General features: G+C 34.1%; 2 protein-coding genes across 3 annotated transcripts in view; both read left to right on the top strand.

The window, feature by feature from the left end:
- The first annotated feature begins 2086 nt into the window (after positions 1-2086).
- On the top strand, positions 2087-7547 carry epd (ependymin). The gene is made up of 6 exons (XM_059350957.1): positions 2087-2241; positions 2366-2397; positions 3124-3261; positions 3721-3907; positions 5587-5668; positions 7143-7547. The coding sequence occupies exons 1-6, from the start codon at positions 2166-2168 to the stop codon at positions 7267-7269; spliced, it is 642 nt and encodes a 213-aa protein (XP_059206940.1). The 5' UTR covers positions 2087-2165; the 3' UTR covers positions 7270-7547.
- Positions 7548-10956: 3409 nt separating this feature from the next.
- stag2a (STAG2 cohesin complex component a) overlaps positions 10957-21612 on the top strand; it is a 33814-nt gene continuing 23158 nt past the window's right edge. For both annotated transcript variants that reach the window (XM_059351125.1, XM_059351124.1), the window contains exons 1-7: positions 10957-11131; positions 17067-17185; positions 17836-17914; positions 19531-19683; positions 20597-20693; positions 20781-20857; positions 20961-21165. In XM_059351125.1, coding sequence (XP_059207108.1) covers positions 17142-17185; positions 17836-17914; positions 19531-19683; positions 20597-20693; positions 20781-20857; positions 20961-21165 — 655 coding nt within the window. In that variant the 5' untranslated portion in view covers positions 10957-11131; positions 17067-17141. The remainder of the gene's footprint in view (positions 11132-17066; positions 17186-17835; positions 17915-19530; positions 19684-20596; positions 20694-20780; positions 20858-20960; positions 21166-21612) is intronic.

Genomic DNA, 21612 nt, shown 5'->3' with positions numbered 1-21612 from the left:
CTTTATACTGTGTTAGAAAAATGACATGAGGAAACCTTGAAAATTGATAATCTGTCACCAACAGAAAAAACCTCACCATTTTTCTGCGCATTCGTTGATGGGGAAATGAAGAGCTGGAGACGTCCAAGTTTCTCAGTTTAACAAAAGTTTTATTACAATACGTCAAAAAATGTGCACTTTACAGAGATTCTCCAGGTTCACCATTAAAATACATTAAACTGCATAATTTTCAATTAAATTCTGGAAAAGTTGGTGTGTTCTAAAACTTTTGACCAGTAGTGTATATAAACTATGTTTATATACTATGTTAAATTTAACACTGAGTTGAATTAACACTCCCGATTTTGCTGTGCTGTCATAGTGAACAAGCACATTGATGCAGATGAACAACAGGCTGAAGGTTGTCGGCCAGCAGTGAGTTCTGCCGGCCTCCTGAAACACCCTCGCGTTTTCTTTTATAAAAGAGATCCAAACTAAATAGAAAGCCTGGGGAGTTTATACCAGGTCAACTGCACGAGCCAGATCAAAAATGTGTTGTTATCACAACTACACTTTGTGCAGCTGCCTTTTGTTCTTCACATTACAATGTCCCTGTTGTGTCCAAACAACTGAGTGCAGACTGTGTCAGACAGGTGAGAGAGCAGGAACCTGTAACTAACTCGACCCCATGACCTCTCTCTCTTTCTCCCACTCTCACAGTATAGGCTACATCTGAGGATATGGAAATAATAGTTTATTACTAATCTGGAAGTCTATTTAGCCTACCTATCTTTCGAGTTTTAAAGTACGCTACAAGGTTCGATTTTCCAATAATATTCAAATATTTTCCAGCAAATATCAATTTTCAATGTGTGAACATTACCTTATGAAAAGTAAGTGTTTTATGGAGTTGCAGACATTGTAGTGGTCTGCATGTAATGTGCAAATTCTGCTATTCGCGATTAGCATGCTAAGTGTAGATTTAGCTTTATTCACTTCTTACGTTGCATCACTATGTAATTCAGGGATGACATTCATGTTGCTTAGCGAAATGCCCATAATCATTTGATATGAGATACTTACATGCAATATAGTATATCAGCTAATTGGGTTCATGTTAATGTACTTTTAGTGCAGCATACTGCGTAATGTGCTATCTCACCATTAGCATGCTAAGCTAAGAGATTTAAGCCCTTTCTTCCGCATCATTTTGATCCATTGAAAATAGTAAAACAAAACTTTATTAACTGACAGCTAAGCATAATACTGATGGAAAGATAGCGTTTCTGTGTTATTTAAGGTTACACTAGCAAGAGGCATTAGCCAACACTATCGTTGCATGGATTTGTTTGCCCAGTACCTGTAGGCTACCTGCCTGCACATAACACTACGGGTACTGCACTAGTATTTAACTATTTGCATTTTTTACAACCTCTACTTGCAACCTCTCCTGTCCTCTCCTCTCTGCTCTGTGTAAATAGATTTTCTGTGAACTTTTGTCACGTGACCGTTCACCATCATGGCTTCACAGTGTCCCTGAGGAGCAGAATTTAATGTTTTTAACAGGATCTAGCTATTACAAATGCAACATTTTAAATGAAACATGTAGAATATAGTGATTTTAACATAAATATCATCGTATCCTTTCGTATCCTATGATCTATTCAAGATCTGATGGAAAGTTTCAATTTTAATGATAATGACTGATTTCACAGTTTATTTCTAGGATAAATGGTGTATTTTTGGCTAAAGAAAACATACGTATCTGTCTACAGCTCATTGTACCTCATGATCACTAACAAAACAGTGAAATTGAGCTTGAAAAAAACGTATTTAAAGCTCTATTTCCCTCCAAAAATCCTTGATTAACCTCCATATTTGTCCCTAGTGGGCCTCCTGTTTAGACCCAGAGTAAAACAATGCACAAAGATCTGAGGACAGCTGCACAAATCACAAAAGAAAAGATAGCTTAGGAAAACTGTTTTGTTGGGTCACCCCCCGCTGGGGCTTATTTGTTAAGACAGCTTGAGTTTAAATGTCCTGTGTTGTTTTTACGCAATACTTATTGACAACACCGGGTTTTTAGGCCTATAAAAGCAGCAGTAACTTCACTGAAAGGTAGATGCGCTTAGGCTCGTATTTGCCATCTCGAACTTTATTTTGTGACTCCCTCTGGAACCAGGAACATGTTTGCAGCTGTAACGCTCCTCGTCTTCATGTGCTTGACTGCCACCAGCCATGCAGATCACCATCAGCCTTGTCGTAAGAACATGAATTTGATTTTGTTAAGCAGCTTTTAGGATTACCACATTTTCTATTCATGGTTATATTGATGGAAATTGTGTTGAATGTCTAATATTTGTTAAACTGACTCCTTGTCTTTCAGATACACCCAATATGACAGGATTAATGTCTGTGGTAAGTTTTTTTAAATGCGTGTTTCAAGAGCAATAGCTACTTTTTTTTTTTCAAGCATTTTAAAATATAGCATATAAGTCTTTCTCTTTCTGTATGAATGCATGTTGTGTTTAATGATCCCACACTGTGAAAAAAGGTCGTAAAAAACCCCTAAAAAGTCTGGCAGCAAAAGTTGCCAATCACTTACCGTCAAACAGTAAAAAAAAAAAACAACTGTAAGTTATTATACAGAGAATTCCTTTAAAAATATGGATGTTATACAGTAAATATCTAATATAAATATATATATATATGTAGAATTACTCACTACTAATATTAAGTGACTTTTTACCGGTTTATTTTTAAAATTTGATCTGTAGAATAAATAAAAAGTGTTTGGCAACTTTTTAAAATATTCTTTTAAAATATATTTTTTTTTACATTCAATTTAAACTTGCTGCAAGAAAACAGAAAGTTCCTTTAATTTTGCATTCAGCAATATAATGTGATTTTTGTAATAGAGAATTCTGTGTAATATTAAGCTGTAATCTAAAATCTAAAATGTCCCATTTTATCAATTTACAGATTACAACTTTTATTTTATGGTTAATATATGTTTTTTAAAAAGTGATTTACTTTCTTTTAAATGCCATTTGCACAGAAAAAGCAAGAAAAATCCTGTAAAATAACGCAGTAAATCCCTGTAAAATAACTCTTTTTTTCTTCTTTTTTTTTTTTACGGTGCAGATAACCTTAAAGGGTGAAGTGAAAGCGTTTGGTGCTTTCTCTTATGATTCAATGGGCAAGAAACTACGGTTCAGATCAAACGAGAGCTACCCCACAAACACATCAATAGGTTTGGATCTGCTGATGTTCTTCGATGAGGTAACTCATTTATTCATGTAAAAAAACAACAACAACATTCACTTGATGCTGTTTGCACCTTGACATGTACAGTACAGGCCAAAAGTTTGGACACACCTTCTCATTCAATGCATTTCCTTTATTTACATGACTATTTACATTGTAGATTCATCAAAACTATTAATGAACACATGTGGAATTATGTACTTAACAAAAAAGGGTGAAATAACTGAAAACATGTCTTGTATTCTAGTAAGCAAAGGGTGGTTACTTTGAGGAATCTAAAATACAAGACATGTTTTCAGTTATTTCACACTTTTTTGTTAAGTACATAATTCCATATGTGTTCATTCATAGTTTGATGCCTTCAGTGACAATCTACAATGTAAATAGTCATGAAAATAAAGAAAAATGCATTGAATGAGAAGGTGTGTGTCCAAACTTTTGGCCTGTACTGTAAGTGTGTGTCCACCTCTGCAGGGGGTCTTCTATGAGATCGACACCAAGAACCAGAGCTGTGAGAAAAAGGCGCTGCAGTGCACCCTGCACCCTCTAGACGTCCCCGACGAGGCAACGTACCTGAGCACACTGAACATCGGGAGTTCATCCATTGAAGGGGAGGGACTAAAAGTCAACATATGGACAGGATCAATGGCAGACTCGAAAGGTGAGAGACCTGCAATAAAATAAAACACATTTACATTTAGTCATTTGAATGAATAAATGAATAATTTGAATGAATGCTTTATTTCGGTTACAAAAAACCCCCCAAAACCCCCCCAAAAAACAGACAACAAAATAAAATCATGTTTTTACAAAAGAATCCATCAGACAGCAACCGAAAAAGGAATAGGCTGAAGCCCCAAGGCTTATTTTTGCCTCTCCTGTACCATCTACATGTATACATTATATACATTACATTAACTGAGTAATTCACATTGTTACAAAACACATGATAGCTTAAACTGAAAAATCAAATTCAATCAAATTTCATTATAACCAGTGGTGGAAGAAGTATTAGAATCCCTTACTTAAGTAAAAGTACTAATAAAACACTGTGAATTTACTCCACTACAAGTAAAAGTCCTGCTTTCAAAAATTACTGAAGTAAAAGTACAAAATTATCAGCACCAAAATGTACTTAAAGTATCAAAAGTAGAAGTACTCGTGATGCAGAGTGGACACATTCAGATTGTTTTATATATTCTAAATATATTATAAGATTATTTGTATTGATGCATTTATATAAGTAGCATTTTACTGTTGTCCAGATAGGACTAATGTTAATTACTTAATACACTGTTATGTTTTATAAATGTGTAATCATATTAAATATTTTTTCATGTTGAATCTGAAAAGTAACTAAAGCTGTCATCTTAATGTAGTGGAGTAAAAAGTACAATATTTGCCTCTAAATGTAGTGGAGTAGAAGTATAAAGTTACATAAAATGGAAATACTCAAGTAAAGTACAAGTAACTCAGAATTGTACTTAAGTACAGTACTTGAGTAAATGTACTTAGTTACTTCCCACTACTGATTGTAACCCTTGATAATTTTAGATTTTAAAGTCTTCTTGAAAACTAACATAGAATTACACATCTTTATTTCATCATTTAGTCCATTCATTCAGCAGACACTTTTATCCAAAGCAACTTACAGGAAGAATAAAAACAAACAATCAAGGTTTAGTGCAAAACGAGCTATTAGTGCATCAATAACTAGTGATAGCAGCTTCTACGGCTGCCAAGAAAACCAGTATAAAGAACTGGTTTGAACCTGTCACGAATTTCAAGAGAACCTGGCTTTTATTGATTTTTGATGTCAGGATTAATAATGCTACACCTGAAACCATACTCAGTTGGTCTAAAGCTATTGCTGTGGTCCAAGAGTTACTTTGAATTTAATTAATGTTTCATATGATTCTCTTTTTATCCTGGGATCTGTGTATATTACCAGTCTCTCTATATTTCTGTTTGGGCTAAATTCATGTTTGTTTGTTTTTTTTGTTTTTTTTTGTTCTTTTGTTTGTTTGTCTGTTTTCGCCATGTGGCTTTGTACTGGTGTATCGTTGTTTTCATTTTTGTTGTTGTGGTTGTCCTTTATATTATTCTTTGTATGTTATTTGTGTGTTCATTATGTCTAATTTGTAAATATGTTGAGTCTTTGTTGTCTAGAATTGTGTTTTAGTGTTTTGTTTTATATTGTGGCTCCTAATAAGTAATCCACTGTCCTTTTCTTTGTTTATTTGTTAATAAAAATTATTATAAAAAAAAAAAAAGTGCTAGTGACATACACATAGTAATAATATGTGCCAGAGCTCATCATCTCCATCTTTCTCTTTTCAGGCAAGTACTCCATGTCTGTAACTATGGGATGTTTGCCTGTGTCCACGTTCTACATGTGTGAGTCCTCATCATTCCTCATCAGGTTGGTACAAACATTTTAAATATTTGGATCTACTGCCACACCGTAAAAAACAGATATTTTACAGAAGTTTACTGTACTATTTTAGAGGGGGGTTTTCTACAATAAAGGCGAAAATAAATACTTTTATTATAAATATTTAACATAAAATAAAAGTATAAATCTGTAAATGAATATAATGTCACATTATATATATATATTTTCTTTTACAGGATTATTCAATTTCTTTATTGTCTTGAATGTTAAATTACAGTAAATTCTATGTAAAAAAAAAAAAAGATACACGTCAACTTTCACAATGACTTTGTGGGGTGTTTTTTAATAGTAAAGCTTTAAAAAAAATAATTTATTTTTTAAAAACAAATCATAAAAACAAAACAAAAAGCAAAAGTGGCCAAACATGTCAAGTAAGAACCCCCCTCAGAAATTAACTGTATGATTTTAGGGTTTTGCCAAGCATTTACCATCATATCAAATGTTTTTTTTAATTATATTTTATATATATTCAGGCAAAAAAAATATATCTTTTATATATATATAGATATATATATATATATAGATATATATAAAAGATATATATATTTTAGATTTCTTTTTACATTTTTTTACCGTCATATAACAGTAAACAACCGTAGAAATGATTTAACAGATAATTCCTTTAAAAATACATATAATATACAGTAAATATCTGTATTAAAAAATATATCTGCAGAATAACTGTTTTGTGATTTTCCTTTAATATGATGGTGGTTTTTTTTGTTTTTTTTTTACATTAAATTTAACATTTTACTGTAAGAAAACAAAAACTTGTATTAATTTTACGTTCAGCATGGTATGGTATGTATTTTTTTAAATTTAACATTCAAGACCATTAACAATTTGAATAATCCTGAAAAAGAAATATCTATTATGTGCCTTTATATTAATTTAAATTGTATTATTATTATTATTATTAGTTTATTTAAAAGGGGACAGTGCAATTTCAAGATCATCCTACACTGTAAAAAAGGTTTGTAGAAATAACAGTAAAACACTGTCAAATACATCAGAAATAGGGCATAAAATGAAAAATTGTATATCACTGTATTAGACGCTTTTAATTACCGTAAATCAAAGAATAGCACAAAACTTTTACTTTTTTTCTGTCATAAACTGGAAGAAACACACAGGTTTTAGGTAAAATATAACATTTCCATGCAAAATTTGTGGAGAAATACCATGATGTATGAATTAATGACACAATTATCCTAAAAAATAACAGGATTATTCAGACTAGATCACAGTTTTTGCTGATATTTACATTTAAATTTAGAATAGAAAATCCACTCACTGTAATTTTTACGGTGAAGTTCTGGCAACCACAGTTGCCGGTATTTTTCCGTAAATTAAACAGATTATTTTTTACAGTGTATCTCATCAGGCATCTCAGGCTATATTTACTACCTTGAAAACTATTTTTTGTGTCTCTTTCTCACAGCATCATGGATATTGAAACGGAGATCAAGGACCCTGATCTGCTCCTGGTGCCCTCCTTGTGTCAGGGCCAGCCTCTGGAGGAAACACCTGAAGGGACGGTCAATAGCTTCCTCAACGAGTTCATGTAGATCAAACAGCTCCATCCAAGCTTTAGACTTTCCTCTGCTTTCTCGTGTGACACTGCACTACATCACATCTGTTTGCATCTTCCACTCGCCTATGAAGATATGGGTTTGAATGGATCATCCTGTATACATACACTTTGGTGTAAAAGGAAGAGAAATGACATGGATTATAGAACATAATAGTCATAATTACTAACAGTTTGGTGGCTTTTCAAGTTGGTACTGCTTACAAAACCTGTAAGATATGATTAATGGAACAATAAAATGTCAAAGCTGTCAAAGATGTGAAGAGAAGTTTTTTTTTCATCCATCATTATTTCCTTATTAAGCTTCATTTGAAGGTATTTTCTTTGTACGTTTTACTCACTGTGGCCTTATATTTCAATGTAATATATAAACATACACTACTGGTCAAAAGTTTTAGAACACACCAACTTTTCCAGAATTGAATTGAAAATGATGCTGTTTAATATCTCAGTGTACTCTGAAACGAATGCACATTTGCAACATTTAAAATTCTTTATTGAGCATGATAGTGTTTTGAAAGTAAAAAAAAGGATTCAAAATCACATTTTATGTTGGACTAAAGGACTAAAAAAAGACACAAAATGACAAGAAAGACACCAAAAGACACAAAATGACCAAAAAAAGACACAAAATTCCATACAAAGACATGAAAATAATTTAAAAATGGACCAAATAGCCCAAGACTCCATAGAGTTAAGTTGTTAACCCATTTCTTGTTCCCTGAAAAAGGCCTACTGTACTAATAACTAGTAACCTTTTTTTAGCTCATCTGGTAATGGGCTGGTGGTGACTAATTTAGTTTATCAAATAATTACACAAAAAAACAGTGGTGGAATGTATTCTAATGTATTAAGATGCACCTGTATATATAAATTACATTTAATTCAATTTTTTCAATGATTTCTGTCATTATAACTGTGTTATTCTGCACAAAAATATTTTTCTAATTGTTCCCATTTCTAGCCATGATTGTGTTGATTCCATAGAGCTGCATGACTTATACACTACCGGACAAAAAACCCCCAATTTTTCCAGTTTTTTATTATTATTTTATTTTATTTAATTCAAGCAGTTCGAGTCAAATGAACAGCTTGAAAGGGTACAAAGGTAAGTGGTGAACTGCCAGAGGTAAATAAAAAAAGGTAAGCTTAACCAAAACTGAAAAATAATGTACATTTCAGAATTATACAAGTAGGCCTTTTTCAGGGAACAAGAAATGGGTTAACAACTTAACTCTATGGAGTCTTGGGCTATTTGTCCATTTTTGAATTATTTTCATGTCTTTGTAAGTCATTTTGTGTCTTTTTTTGGTAATTTTGTGTATTTTTTAGTCGTTTGGTGTCTTTTTTTGGTAATTTTGTGTCTTTTTTGGGTCATTTTGTGTCTTTTTTTGGTCATTTTGTGTCTTTTTTTGTCATTTTGTGTCTTTTTTTAGTCCTTTAGTCCAACATAAAATGTGATTTTGAATCTTTTTTTTACTTTCGAAACACTATCATGCTCAATAAAGAATTTTAAATGTTGCAAATGTGCATTCATTTCAGAGTACACTGAGACATTAAACTGCATCATTTTCAATTAAATTCTGGAGAAGTTGGTGTGTTCTAAAACTTTTGACCAGTAGTGTATGTTGACATGCAATACATTTGTGTAGGTATTTACAGAGCACCTCCACTCACAGAGACATGCATAATAATGCCTCATCATTCTGCCTCCTTTAATTGAGATTTAGGTGAGCGGGAAGGTGGACTTTTTGGGGATATGATATCAATGCAGCCAGAAAATTCCATGCTGTGATTTGGTTTCAAAAACTTCAGTCATTTTGGAGATTTCTGTATTTTTTTGGTGACTAGATGACGAGCACTTCTGTTCTCTAAACTGCTGAGAAACCCCCTTATTGTCAATATACCTAGGAATGTTGTACATTTTCGGAATGCTCTCGGTCTCTAGTTTGTGATTGTAAAGTCTCATGAGGCTGTGATTATCCTCCAAGTCACAGCAGCTCATTCTCTCAGGTCCAGACTCAAGAAATGCCCTCACTGCAATGAACTGGCCACTACTGATGACTAACATCACCACGTGAATAAACTAAAGATATTAGAAACTAATTGTATCCACAAGAGTCTCAGCTTTCCAGTGACACCCAACTTATTCAATTCAAACCAGTATGCAGAAATGTTCGTACGCAATATGTGAAAATAATGCATGGCTTTTGCCTTAACCCATAAGAACCCAGAGCCAGTACTCCTTAAAAAGGAACATTATGGGGGATATACCACAGACCAAGTGGACCTTATGATATATCTTAATTTTAAATGAATAAACTAGACACCTTTTCTGCTTACAGAAACACAAATTTGCCTTTTTCTTTGCATCTCCACCACATATATCAAAGTTGTGACTTTAATAGTGCTGTTAGACAACAAATTCCATTTCAGATTTGTTTTTAAGTAACAAAATAATAAGAAATAGAGAATAAATAAATATAAATAACACTGCCTTATTGGACAGCTTCTCAACAAGCTACTGTAGCTGTAGAACACTAAAAAACACACTTATATACAGTACAGGCCAAAAGTTTGGACACACACCTTCTCATTCAATGCGTTTTTCTTTATTTTCATGACTATTTACATTGTAGATTCTCACTGAAGGCATCAAAACTATGAATGAACACATATGGAATTATGTACTTAACAAAAAAAAGTGTGAAATAACTGAAAACATGTCTTGTATTTTAGATTCCTCAAAGTAACCACCCTTTGCTTACTAGAATATAAGACATGTTTTCAGTTATTTCACACTTTTTTGTTAAGTACATGATTCCACATGTGTTCATTAATAGTTTTGATGAATCTACAATGTCAATAGTCATGAAAATAAAGGAAATGCATTGAATGAGAAGGTGTGTCCAAACTTGAGAAAACATACATGAGCATTACTAGAACATTTAAAATGTTTGTGACACCCGTGTCACCGCGGGTTCTTATGGGTTAAACTGCATTTAATCATCATATAGCAGGCATGTGGTAGCTCGCTACAGCCTCTGAAAGATTTTTTCAATCAACATTTTCCAGTGGACAGTGGATCTGATTTGTGTTTAGTAAATAAAGAGCAGCAGTGATGAAGAGCACATACAGTCCAAACATATCCGTTTGGACTGTATGTGCGGTCCTTGTGTATTTTAGTGAAAAAGGGACCACCATGTGTCTCGTTCTGACCTGAAGCACCCGGAAAAAAAGCCAATTCCCCATTTCTATCTATTCACCATCTGGCCCTCAATTTCTACTCCGATTCCAGTGATAAAAGTTAGAAAACTAAACCATTTTTAATGAATGTCCAGTTATGTTGTGGTGTATCATGTGAGATTTCATGCTCCAGCAGGATTTCAGGGGTTATCTTCTGTCCATCGTGTTGTTCTCTGAATTTAATTAGATTCTGACGGAGCTGTTATTATTACTGTGTAGAATGAAATCCCCTCCCACAGCCACAGATACAGAAATAAACCCAACAAATTTACATGTTAAAAAAATAGTTGTATGTTATAATATCTAACATAGGCCTATATTTAACAGGAGAGAGTGTGTGCCCTCTGAGCTGCAGTTCCTCGAGCCGCCGACAGGTGGTGTGTGTGTGCTACATACACAACAAGGGAAACACAAACTGAACCTTTGCTATGTTAGCCACCAGGAGCCTCTCAGCCTGAGCTAGCGAATAAAACCAACAGTTTCCCGTTTGGTAAAATGACAGTTTGTACAGGAAAATAACGACAGCGCCCTCTTTGCAAAGTCCGCAGCGTTTGGATTATTTGCTTTCTGTCCGTGTTTGATTTTAAAACGAGGTAAGTAAGTTGTAAAATGGCGGATAGCTAACGTCAACATGCAGGGAGTTTGTCATTGATGCTGCTACACTAGCTAGCTAACCAGGACCTTGACATTACCAGGAGCTGTTGCCATAGAAATTCGACTTCATCATGATGAATTAAAATCATTAAATAATAACGACGAAGTCGCATCCCAGCTGGTGTTTAGCAGCGTGGCCCCGTTAGCGAGCTACAGCTAACGCTAATGCTAGGTTAGCTAGCATCTAGCCTGCTTTTAAAAACGTGTACTTATCCTGACCGGAAGTGCGCCGTAAAACTAAAGTTAGTCGCTCAGTTCGATTAAAGTGGCAAAGGGATGAAAGGTAGCTCACTGGGTAATGGCTCGGCTAACATCTCATAGCAGTAAGGGTTAGCTAGCATTAGCCAGAGAGCTGCAAAGACCGGAGGAGATGAGAGCGGATAGGAAGCAGCAGATACACAAACATCTGGAGTTGCTCTGCAGTTCGGAAGTAAACAACTGCGCCTGTCACAACTGTTTGGGGATCAACTTGCTTTATATTCGTGCTAACATTAGAGTTAACCACCTCAACCACTTGGCATAGACGGTTAAGACCACATTACATTACTTTTTCCAAGAAAGTAACGAGTGTTATGTATTGACGCACTCAGTAACGTGACCCATTGCCATATATGGTCATAAGTCGGCGTCTGTTCTGGACACCCGTGACGTGTTTATTTTTTGGGGATTGCCCGTTGCAGCATGGTAGTGTTTTGTAAACACGCCCCCATGGATTTCCCTTCTCTGGCAATATCTGAATCAGAAACAGAAAGATGTTTTATTGTCAATATACTCAAGTACAATTCGATTATGAATGGCTTTAATCCATTCATATAGAAAAAATAATATATATGTAAACTTAAAAAACACAATGTATAAAATCTGGCATTAGCCAGAGAGCTGCAAAGACCGGAGGAGATGAGAGCGGATAGGAAGCACCAGATACACAAACATCTGGAGTTGGTCTGCAGTTCGGAAGTAAACAACTGCGCCTGTCACAACTGTTTGGGATGCAACTTGCTTTATATTCGTGCTAACATTAGAGTTAACCACCTCAACCACTTGGCATACATGGTAAAGACCACATTACATTACTTTTTCCAAGAAAGTAACGAGTGTTATGTATTGACGCACTCAGTAACGTGACCCATTGCCATATATGGTCATAAGTCGGCGTCTGTTCTGGACACCCGTGACGTGTTTATTTTTTGGGGATTGCCCGCAACAGTTGCAGCATGGTAGTGTTTTGTAAACACGCCCCCATGGGTTTCCCTTCTCTGGCAATATCTGAATCAGAAACAGAAAGATGTTTATTGTCAATATACTCAAGTACAATTCAATTATGAATGGCTTTAATCCATTCATATAGAAAAAAGAATATAGGCCTATATGTAAACTTAAAATGTATTATATAAATTATATAAGACATAAATGCAACAACAGTAATAGCAGCTTAAAAAACATTCTAGTTATGTACAATTGGAGGTTATTTTTTAGTGAGGTAATTAGTGAAAGTTTAATAACTTTTTTATTTTCAGTTTTGTACAAAAAAGAAAATTCTGTGGAATATCAACTGAACATTAAGTTACCAAGTTGTGAAACACTGGCATTTGCATAACCAGATAATTACTCTGGAAATAATTATAACCTGGATTAAAACAGATTTTTCTGACTTTTTCTTCCCTACTTGCAAAACTGTGTGTGAGACTACACTGAAAAAAAAACGAAACTAAAAAGTTGGCAATAGTTAACACTTACTGTCAAGTAAGAGTAAACAATCAATATATATACTTTATTTATTCATTTATTATTATTTATTTATTTATTAACTAAATATGACAGTAAGTGTTTGGCAACTTTTTCCTGTTTTTCTTTTGTCATTTCTGTTTCCTTTTTTTTTTTACATTAAATTTAAGGATTTTTACTGTAAACCCCCCCCCCCCACAGTGGTTATATTTTTACATTCACCAATGTGATGTGTATGTTTTGTATTTGCAATTTAACAATCAAGACCATTAAGCACTTTAATAAACAGAAAAAAACTGTAAAAAAAAATATCTACAATGTCCAATTTTATTAATTTACAGATTTCAGCTTTTTTTAATGGTTAATATTTGTCATTAAAGTAATACACTTTTTTGCACTTTGTTGAGGAAAAGCAAGAAAAACCCTGTGAAATAATACAGTAAATTTCTGAAAATGTGTGATTTCTTTTTTTCCTTATGGTATAGTCACCCCCACACTACATGCACTGTTGTTAGAGCTTCTCCTAAACTAAATTTCTGATTTTTAAAAATATTTTCTAGGCCCAAGTGGTGCAGGGTTTAACTTGAACAGTCCACACTAAGTCTGGCAGACCACAGACACGCCAGTCAGTGCAGGGCTGTTGTAAACAACACTGTGGTTGGCCCAGAAAGTGATTCAACATGTCTGCAGCTCTATGCTTGCTGTCTTTCTCTCATTTGTGGCTCTGCAGGAAGTCAGTTGTAGATTTAGTTCTTCAAGAGCTACAGGTGTCGTAATGTTGTGTAAGATAACGTCCTGGGGAAAGGTACATGGCTATTTTTTTATTTTATTTTTTCATCTTGCTCAGTAGAATATGTGTTCAACTTTGGCTCCAGAGGTCAATATTAGAGCCCAACAGATAAATATCGGTTGACAGATATTATCGGCTGGTATTGGTCTAACAAAGGCCTTTCTGTATCGGTAACAGTATATGCTGTCATGAAAACTTTTTTTTCACAATATTTAATGCACAAAATGTTGCTTGCCGTGATTTAGAAATGGTGTTAGCTATTTTTTTTTTATTATTATTATTTTTTTAATAGTCAGCAATTGACTGACATTGCACATGGTGTTTATTTAGCTATTTATTTTATTCCTATTTATTTTTTATCAGCAATCATTTATAGAATTGGATGAGAATGTAATGCATTGTTGGTATTATAAGTTAAATATTACTTAAAGTTTTTTGTTTGAGAAAGTAGCTGGATACAATCCACATAAATAAGGCCTATTTTCATCCCAGCGCAAAAAAATTACTATACCGCTCACCATATTGATTATTGGTGGATTTCCCCCCTCTAAATTCAGTATGAGAACGGTGTCAAAAATCCCATATCAGTCAGGCTTTCGTCAATACAGATGTAATTGTAGCGGAGGATTAAGACCTGTTACCTGGAAAAAAAAGTTTGATTATAGCCTAGTTATTAAATTAGCTTTCACCTTTCCGGTTGTAGATACTCCTCAGTCCTTTTATAAAATGTGCTGAGTTAGAACCTGTACTGACTTTTTTATTACTTTCTTTGTGCTACTAGTCCCAACCTGGTGATTTAACTTACACTACGGGTCAAAAGTTTTAGAACACACCAACTTTTCCAGAATTTACTTGAAAATGATGCAGTTTAATGTCTCAGTGTACTCTGAAATGAATGCACATTTGCAACATTTAAAATTCTTTATTGAGCATGATAGTGTTTTGAAAGTAAAAAAAAGATTCAAAATCACATTTTATGTTGGACTAAAGGACTAAAAAAAGATAGAAAATGACAAAAAAAGACACCAAAAGACACAAAATGACTAAAAAAAGACACCAAAAGACACAAAATGACAAAAAATAGACACCAAAAGACACAAAATGACTAAAAATAGACACAAAATGACCCAAAAAAGACACAAAATGACTTACAAAGACATGAAAAGAATTAAAAAATGGACAAGACTCCATAGAGTTAAGTTGTTAACCCATTTCTTGTTCCCTGAAAAAGACCTACTTATATAATTAAGTGACCAGCGCAGCTCCAATATACAAGCATCGACTCCATCACTTACTGGAGCTTTCCAAAGCTGTCAGCTCTAATGGAATCTGTTACCATAATTTGAGTCCAAAAGGATGTCTTCATAGTGCTTATTTCCTCTAAATAAACCAGCCTGTAGTTAACAATGATGTGCAATGAAATAATACATGCATTAAGTACCTAAAATCCTTCAGTACATTTTTGTATTTTTATGTAATGAATGAAAATTGGTTATTTAGCTGGTAAAAGGGACATCAGTCATCGTGTATAAATTCAACACAAAATAATAATACACCAGAATATTAAACGAGAATTTTGTGATTCAGATAATTATATAAATGCTAATAAAATATGTTATCTGTATTTCCAAATCTGCCGTTTGTATATGAATTAACTCTGAGTTATCTTCTCAGTAAGACATGAAAGCAGAACTAAGGAGTTCTCCTTTTGTTAAACTGTAAAACAGAGTGAAAGTGAGTGTGACTGAGGAAAGTACCCTTATTAAGGTTTGCTTGATGACAGCGAAGAAGGGCTTTTTCTAATGATCTCTTTCAGTTGTGATTAATACATTAATTGTTTCCTCTTTTTCAGATTGGAAAAATGTTTCTCAGATCGCAGAATGACATTCTGATTGTTTTTTTTTTGAGTCCGATACAGAGAATAGCAGCACATATGGAGCATTCTTGATAGATAATTGACTTAAAATTGAAATTGTGTGTGCCAAATGTTCCGCCTGTAGGCCTTTTTCACTGAAGTTTTTTTTCAAGGAGTAGGAAGCACAAATATTACAAAAAAGATTAACAGTGGCTCTGTTCTATTCAAGTCCCAGTCAGCCGTGACAGTGAGCCAATGTACTAGATATAGATATAGATGTACTAGATACTAGCATTCATTTTAATATTCATGCCTGTGTTTTTCAGCCTTTGTAAATGTTTTATAAGCTGTTACAACCCGGCTCGATTTCGAGAGCAGTAACATGTGAAAAGGTATAGAAATAAAGGTGGAACGTAACACTGGGAGGTTCTGGTTTAATCAGGTTTTTATTAACCAGTAAGAGAAAGCTTTTATACAACAAAATCTAACAAAAAGAGGCTGTATGGGGCTCCAACAGAACAAATCTAACAGAACAAATCCAACAGAACAAATCTAACAGAACCAATCCAACAGAACAAATCTAACAGAACAAATCTAACAGAACCAATCTAACCGAAAAAATCTAACAGAACAAATCTAACAGAACAAATCTAACAGAACCAATCTAACAGAACAAATCTAACAGAACAAATCCAACAGAACAAATATAACAGAACAAATCCAACAGAACAAATCCAACAGAACAAAATTAACAGAACAAAATTAACAGAACAAATCTAACAGAACAAAATTAACAGAACAAATCTAACAGAACAAAATTAACAGAACAAATCTAACAGAACAAATCTAACAGAACAAAATTAACAGAACAAATCCAACAGAACAAATCCAACAAAACAAATCCAACAGAACAAATCTAACACAACAAATCTAACAGAACCAATCTAACAGAACAAATCTAACAGAACAAATCGCGGAATGGAGCCTCAAACCTTATATTGAGCCTAAAATGAAAATTAAACAGCCTAATAAGTCTAAATTAGCCTACCAACATTATTAATAGTCATATTGATTATTTATTAATATGATTTAGAAAACTAGTCTATCTCGGGGAACTCAAAGTTAAACTCAAAGTCGGCAAAACTTAAAGGTTAAGGTGCCGGGCTGGAGACTTTCATAAGCTCTGAAGCACATTTTAGTTGTCAAAACTTTTTTAATATGCTGTAAAAAGGCTATACAATTTTACAATTGAGGAATACAAATAGCTTTTGGTCTACACACAATTGATAAATGAACATTTTAATGTAAAAATATGTATATAATTTTTTATGTCTCAGCCACGGGGAGCCCCTGCAGGCGGCCTAAAGAGCCACATGAGGCTCTGGAGCCACAGGTTGGCCACCCCTGGACTAGAGCATTACTCGGGATTCTGGGATTTGTCCAGGAATTAATGATGCCAGTGTTGTTGCTCCTTTAAAACCAACTCCGTTTATCTTATTTCCAGGTGCGGACACCTCCTTGCTTGGGCTCCAGAGCAGTAAAAGCACCGACTCCAGCAGATCCAGAAAATGTTAAAGAAATGATAGCAGCGCAGGATTTGCACACAGAGTTTCAATTTCCTCAGTAAGCATCACTGATTTGTATTCTCAAATGAAACAGTTGTGTCTGTTTGTACCAAGGTTATAATAGTTTTGGATTTTTCATTAGTTTTAGTTTTAATTTCGTTGTCAATTTTTGTTTTCAAATTCAGTTCGTTTTAATTAGTTTTTTAGAGTGAGTTTGCTAGTTTTGATTAGTTTTATTTTTCTGGAAAATGCTTAGTTTTAGTTTAGTTTTTATTAGTTTTAGTTTTTTGTAATGGGGTATTTTTTTGGGTGCCAGATTCAATAAGGTCACAATAAATGTTTCCTTTATTTCCTTTGTCTGATCCATCTCAGCCCCAATAAATTTACTAAGTCATAAAACCAGATAGATGAAATAGATTTCATATCAACCAAAAAGGGTTATGTATGAAAAAAGTTGGACATTTTCACTATAATTTTAGTTAGTTTAAGTTAGTTTTGTAACCACACAATACAGTTTCAGTTAGTTATCGTTTTTTTAAAAACTCCCGTTTTTATTTTTATTTCAGTTAACGAAAATGTTTTTTCAATTCTAGTTTTCGTTAGTTTTCGTTAACTATAATAACCTTGGTTTGTAAATATGCATGTACACCTAAATGTTATTTTTGAAGTCTGTTTCATGGTTGTAATGGTTTCATCTGTTGTGCACAGAGAGGCAGAATCTCAGTTGTCTTTAGATACTGACCTTGAGGATCCTGATGGCAAAAATGCAAGGACAGGAAAGGGCTTGGTAAGATGTTCCAACCTTTTGATCTTCATTTCTCTCTATCCATGTGTAGCTAGGCTCACAGGGAAGCTTGAAGCAATCCCAACATGCACTGGCAGGCAATGAAACACCCTGGACTGGTTCCCAGTGCATCACAGGACTCACACAGAGTAGAAACAGTGGGATGTTATGAAGCAGCTGTGTTCGGTCAGTTAATGCTGCATCAATCTGCATCAAATGTCTGAATTAGGATTTAGTCCCACACTGTGACAGCTTTTTTATTCCTATTAATTCCTATCAACCTCTGAACCGCCTGTAATCGGCAAAAAATACACCATTTATCGTAGAAAGAAACTGCAAAAACGGTTATTATTGTCCAGATTTCTGACAGTCCTTCAACAGACCATAGATTATTAAAAGTTTCTGTTACATGTCTCATTTAGAACGTCGCCAAAAATAACTTGTTTGGAATAACTAGATCCTGTTAAAAACTTTATTTGATTTTGCTGAGACGAACTAAAAAAATCTGTTTACACAGAGCAGAGAGGAGAGGACAGGAGAGGCTGTAAAAAGTGCAAACAGTTCAATATGTAAAGCATGTGGCGTGCCAATTTATTTTTAAATATTTACGACACTTGTGGGCACTTGGAAGAGTGTTGCATACATACATTCAATTTTTTTTAAACTAATCAGAGAAATTCAGCTTCCGTTTTTTTCCTTTTTTTTTTATGATTTATGTCATTACAAGTGTGTTATTCTGTAAAACAATGTAAAAAGAGCATAAACGCCCTAAATGGTTTGGGGTTCAGAGGGTTAATAAGCTATTCAGTCAACGCACACATTTAATGCACATGCACTGTCCTCAGAGTTTTTTTTTAAATTCACTTTTTATTGAGGAATTTTTTTAACATTTTATACAGAACAAAGAACAAGAACAGTTGGGGTGGGGGGTACCAATATCACACAGCGTCATCATTTTCTCCTATCATCATTCTTTGCAGTAGTCGTTGTTAGTTAAATGACAGTTTTATATAAAATCCAGAACTTGTAGGCTTAACATATTCTGTCCATTTTGACCAGGTTTTGTAAAATGAGTCCATTTGTAACTTTAGATGAAAAGTCACTTTTTCCATTGTGTAGATGTTGTTGATCCAGTCTTCACTTTGTGGTTGCTCAGGTTTGAGCCATCTCCTGGTAATAACGGCCTTTTTGCTTGCTGCTAAAAGAATATAAAGTAATTTCTTGTCTGCATAGCTAAAGCCGTCTAGTAATATGTTACCGAGATACACAGTTTCAAATAAAAAGGGGAAAACAATTGAGAATACATTTTGCAAATGATGATGAATTTCAACCCAATACCTTTGAATAATTTTACAGTTCCAGAAAATATGGAAATGATTAGCTCCTTCAATACCACACCTCCAGCAGGCATCTCCATTTCTACGGTATCTTTTTTGAGCTGGTGTAATGAAAAAACGCATTATATTTTTCCAACAAAATTCACGCCAGATATTTGACCCAGTTGAGACCCACTGGATTTTACAGATGTGCTCCCAGTCTTCCTCAGTTATCTCAGAGTTTTGATAACAGAATAACTTAGTTTTACCTTCCATTTAACATCTTTTATTTTTCTCCAACAGGCAGCCAAGAAAGGCAAGAAGGCGTTTGGAGACAAAGGTGGGGCAGCGGGGAGGACCCCTGGTCCTGGCAGGGTGAATGGCCATCATCGGGAGAACGGGATGGAGAACATGACCCTGTTTGAGGTGGTTAAAATGGGGAAGAGTGCCACACAGGTGGGTAAACACTAGTTATATTAATTATTAATAAAGTCATATCCCGATATATTTAGGCTGAATATCGATATACAATACACAGTACAGGCCAAAAGTTTGGACACACCTTCTCATTCAATGCGTTTCCTTTATTTTCATGACTATTTACATTGTAGATTCATCAAAACTATTAATGAACACATGGAATTATGTACTTAACAAAAAAGTGTGAAATAACTGAAAACATGTCTTATATTCTAGTAAGCAAAGGGTGGTTACTTTGAGGAATCTAAAATACAAGACATGTTTTCAGTTATTTCATACTTTTTTTGTTAAGTACATAATTCCACATGTGTTCATTAATAGTTTTGATGTCTTCAGTGAGAATCTACAATGTAAATAGTCATGAAAATAAAGAAAAACGCATTGAATGAGAAGGTGTGTCCAAACTTTTGGCCTGTACTGTATATCCTGATATATTTATTGCAAAGTGAGAGCAAATGTTCAGTCAAAGCCAAATATGACATGTCACAAGTAGTTTATTTATTTAAGTTTATTTAAGTGAACATAAACACTGTATAATAACAGGAGTACCTTTTTTTAATCAAAGCTCCATAAAGTGCACATTCTATCTTAAATAGAAATAGCCTATGAAATAAAATAGGCCAATCTTTTTCTGAAATAAATATATTTACATGAGAAAAGAATAACAAACATTACAAAAGAACTAAATATGAAAAACCCTAGTAAGAATTTGAACTATATGGATATATGATATTCCATATCACATTTAAAAATATATTGATATATTGCCCAGCGTAGACTGGTGTGATAGCTTCTGTTTCATTTTTGAATTCAATTGTATTGGCACAGCAGCAGTCAAATTTAAAGATTTTCTTTTCAAAGTTTTGTTTGGTTGTGTTTTATTTTCTAGTCTATTGTTGACGACTGGATCGAGGCTTACAAACAGGACAGGGACGTCGCTCTCTTGGACTTAATCAACTTCTTCATCCAGTGCTCTGGCTGCAGAGGTAAGAATCTGACATAATGTGTCTAAAATACAACGCGGGTCGAGTTCCTGAAAGCAAATGCTAAACTTTGTGTAAATCCTCTCACAGGTGGTGTGAGCGGAGATATGTTCAGACATATGCAGAACTCCGAAATCATCCGGAAAATGACAGAGGAGTTTGATGAGGTGATGCAAAAAAAAAATGAACCATAAATCTGTGCATTATCCGAAAACAAGAAATGATCAGTATGAAAGTGAATCTGATCATCTCTCTGCTGTCATCAAACAGGACAGCGGTGACTACCCGTTAACGATGTCAGGACCACTGTGGAAAAAATTCAGGATAAGCTTCTGCGACTTCATTGCGGTTCTGGTCCGTCAGTGTCAGTACAGCATCATCTACGACGAGTATATGATGGACACACTCATCTCGCTGCTCACCGGCCTGTCGGACTCTCAGGTCCGGGCCTTCAGACACACGAGCACACTAGCAGGTTAGTTTCACACTTTCTTTTTCTGCTTTATTCCTGCCTGCAAGCTCACACCGTTATTTATTTATTTATTTTTTATTAATTCTTCTTTTCGAACCGAAAAAAGAATAAACAACATAAACTACAACAGCGTAGGCTAGATGCATATACACTACTGGTCAAAAGTTTTAGAACACACCAACTTTTCCAGAATTTAATTGAAAATGATGCAGTTTAATGTCTCAGTGTACTCTGAAATGAATGCACATTTGCAACATTTAAAATTCTTCATTGAGCATGATAGTGTTTTGAAAGTAAAAAAAAGATTCAAAATCACATTTTATGTTGGACTAAAGGACTAAAAAAAGACACAAAATGACAAAAAAAAGACACAAAATGACAAAAAAAGACACCAAAAGACACAAAATGACTAAAAAAAGACACAAAATGACCAAAAAAGCCACAAAATGA

This window comes from Centropristis striata, chromosome 15, assembly GCF_030273125.1.
Source record: "Centropristis striata isolate RG_2023a ecotype Rhode Island chromosome 15, C.striata_1.0, whole genome shotgun sequence".
Classification (NCBI taxonomy): domain Eukaryota; kingdom Metazoa; phylum Chordata; class Actinopteri; order Perciformes; family Serranidae; genus Centropristis; species Centropristis striata.
Note: the sequence above shows the minus strand (reverse complement) of the source record. Positions and strands in the feature narration are given on the sequence as shown.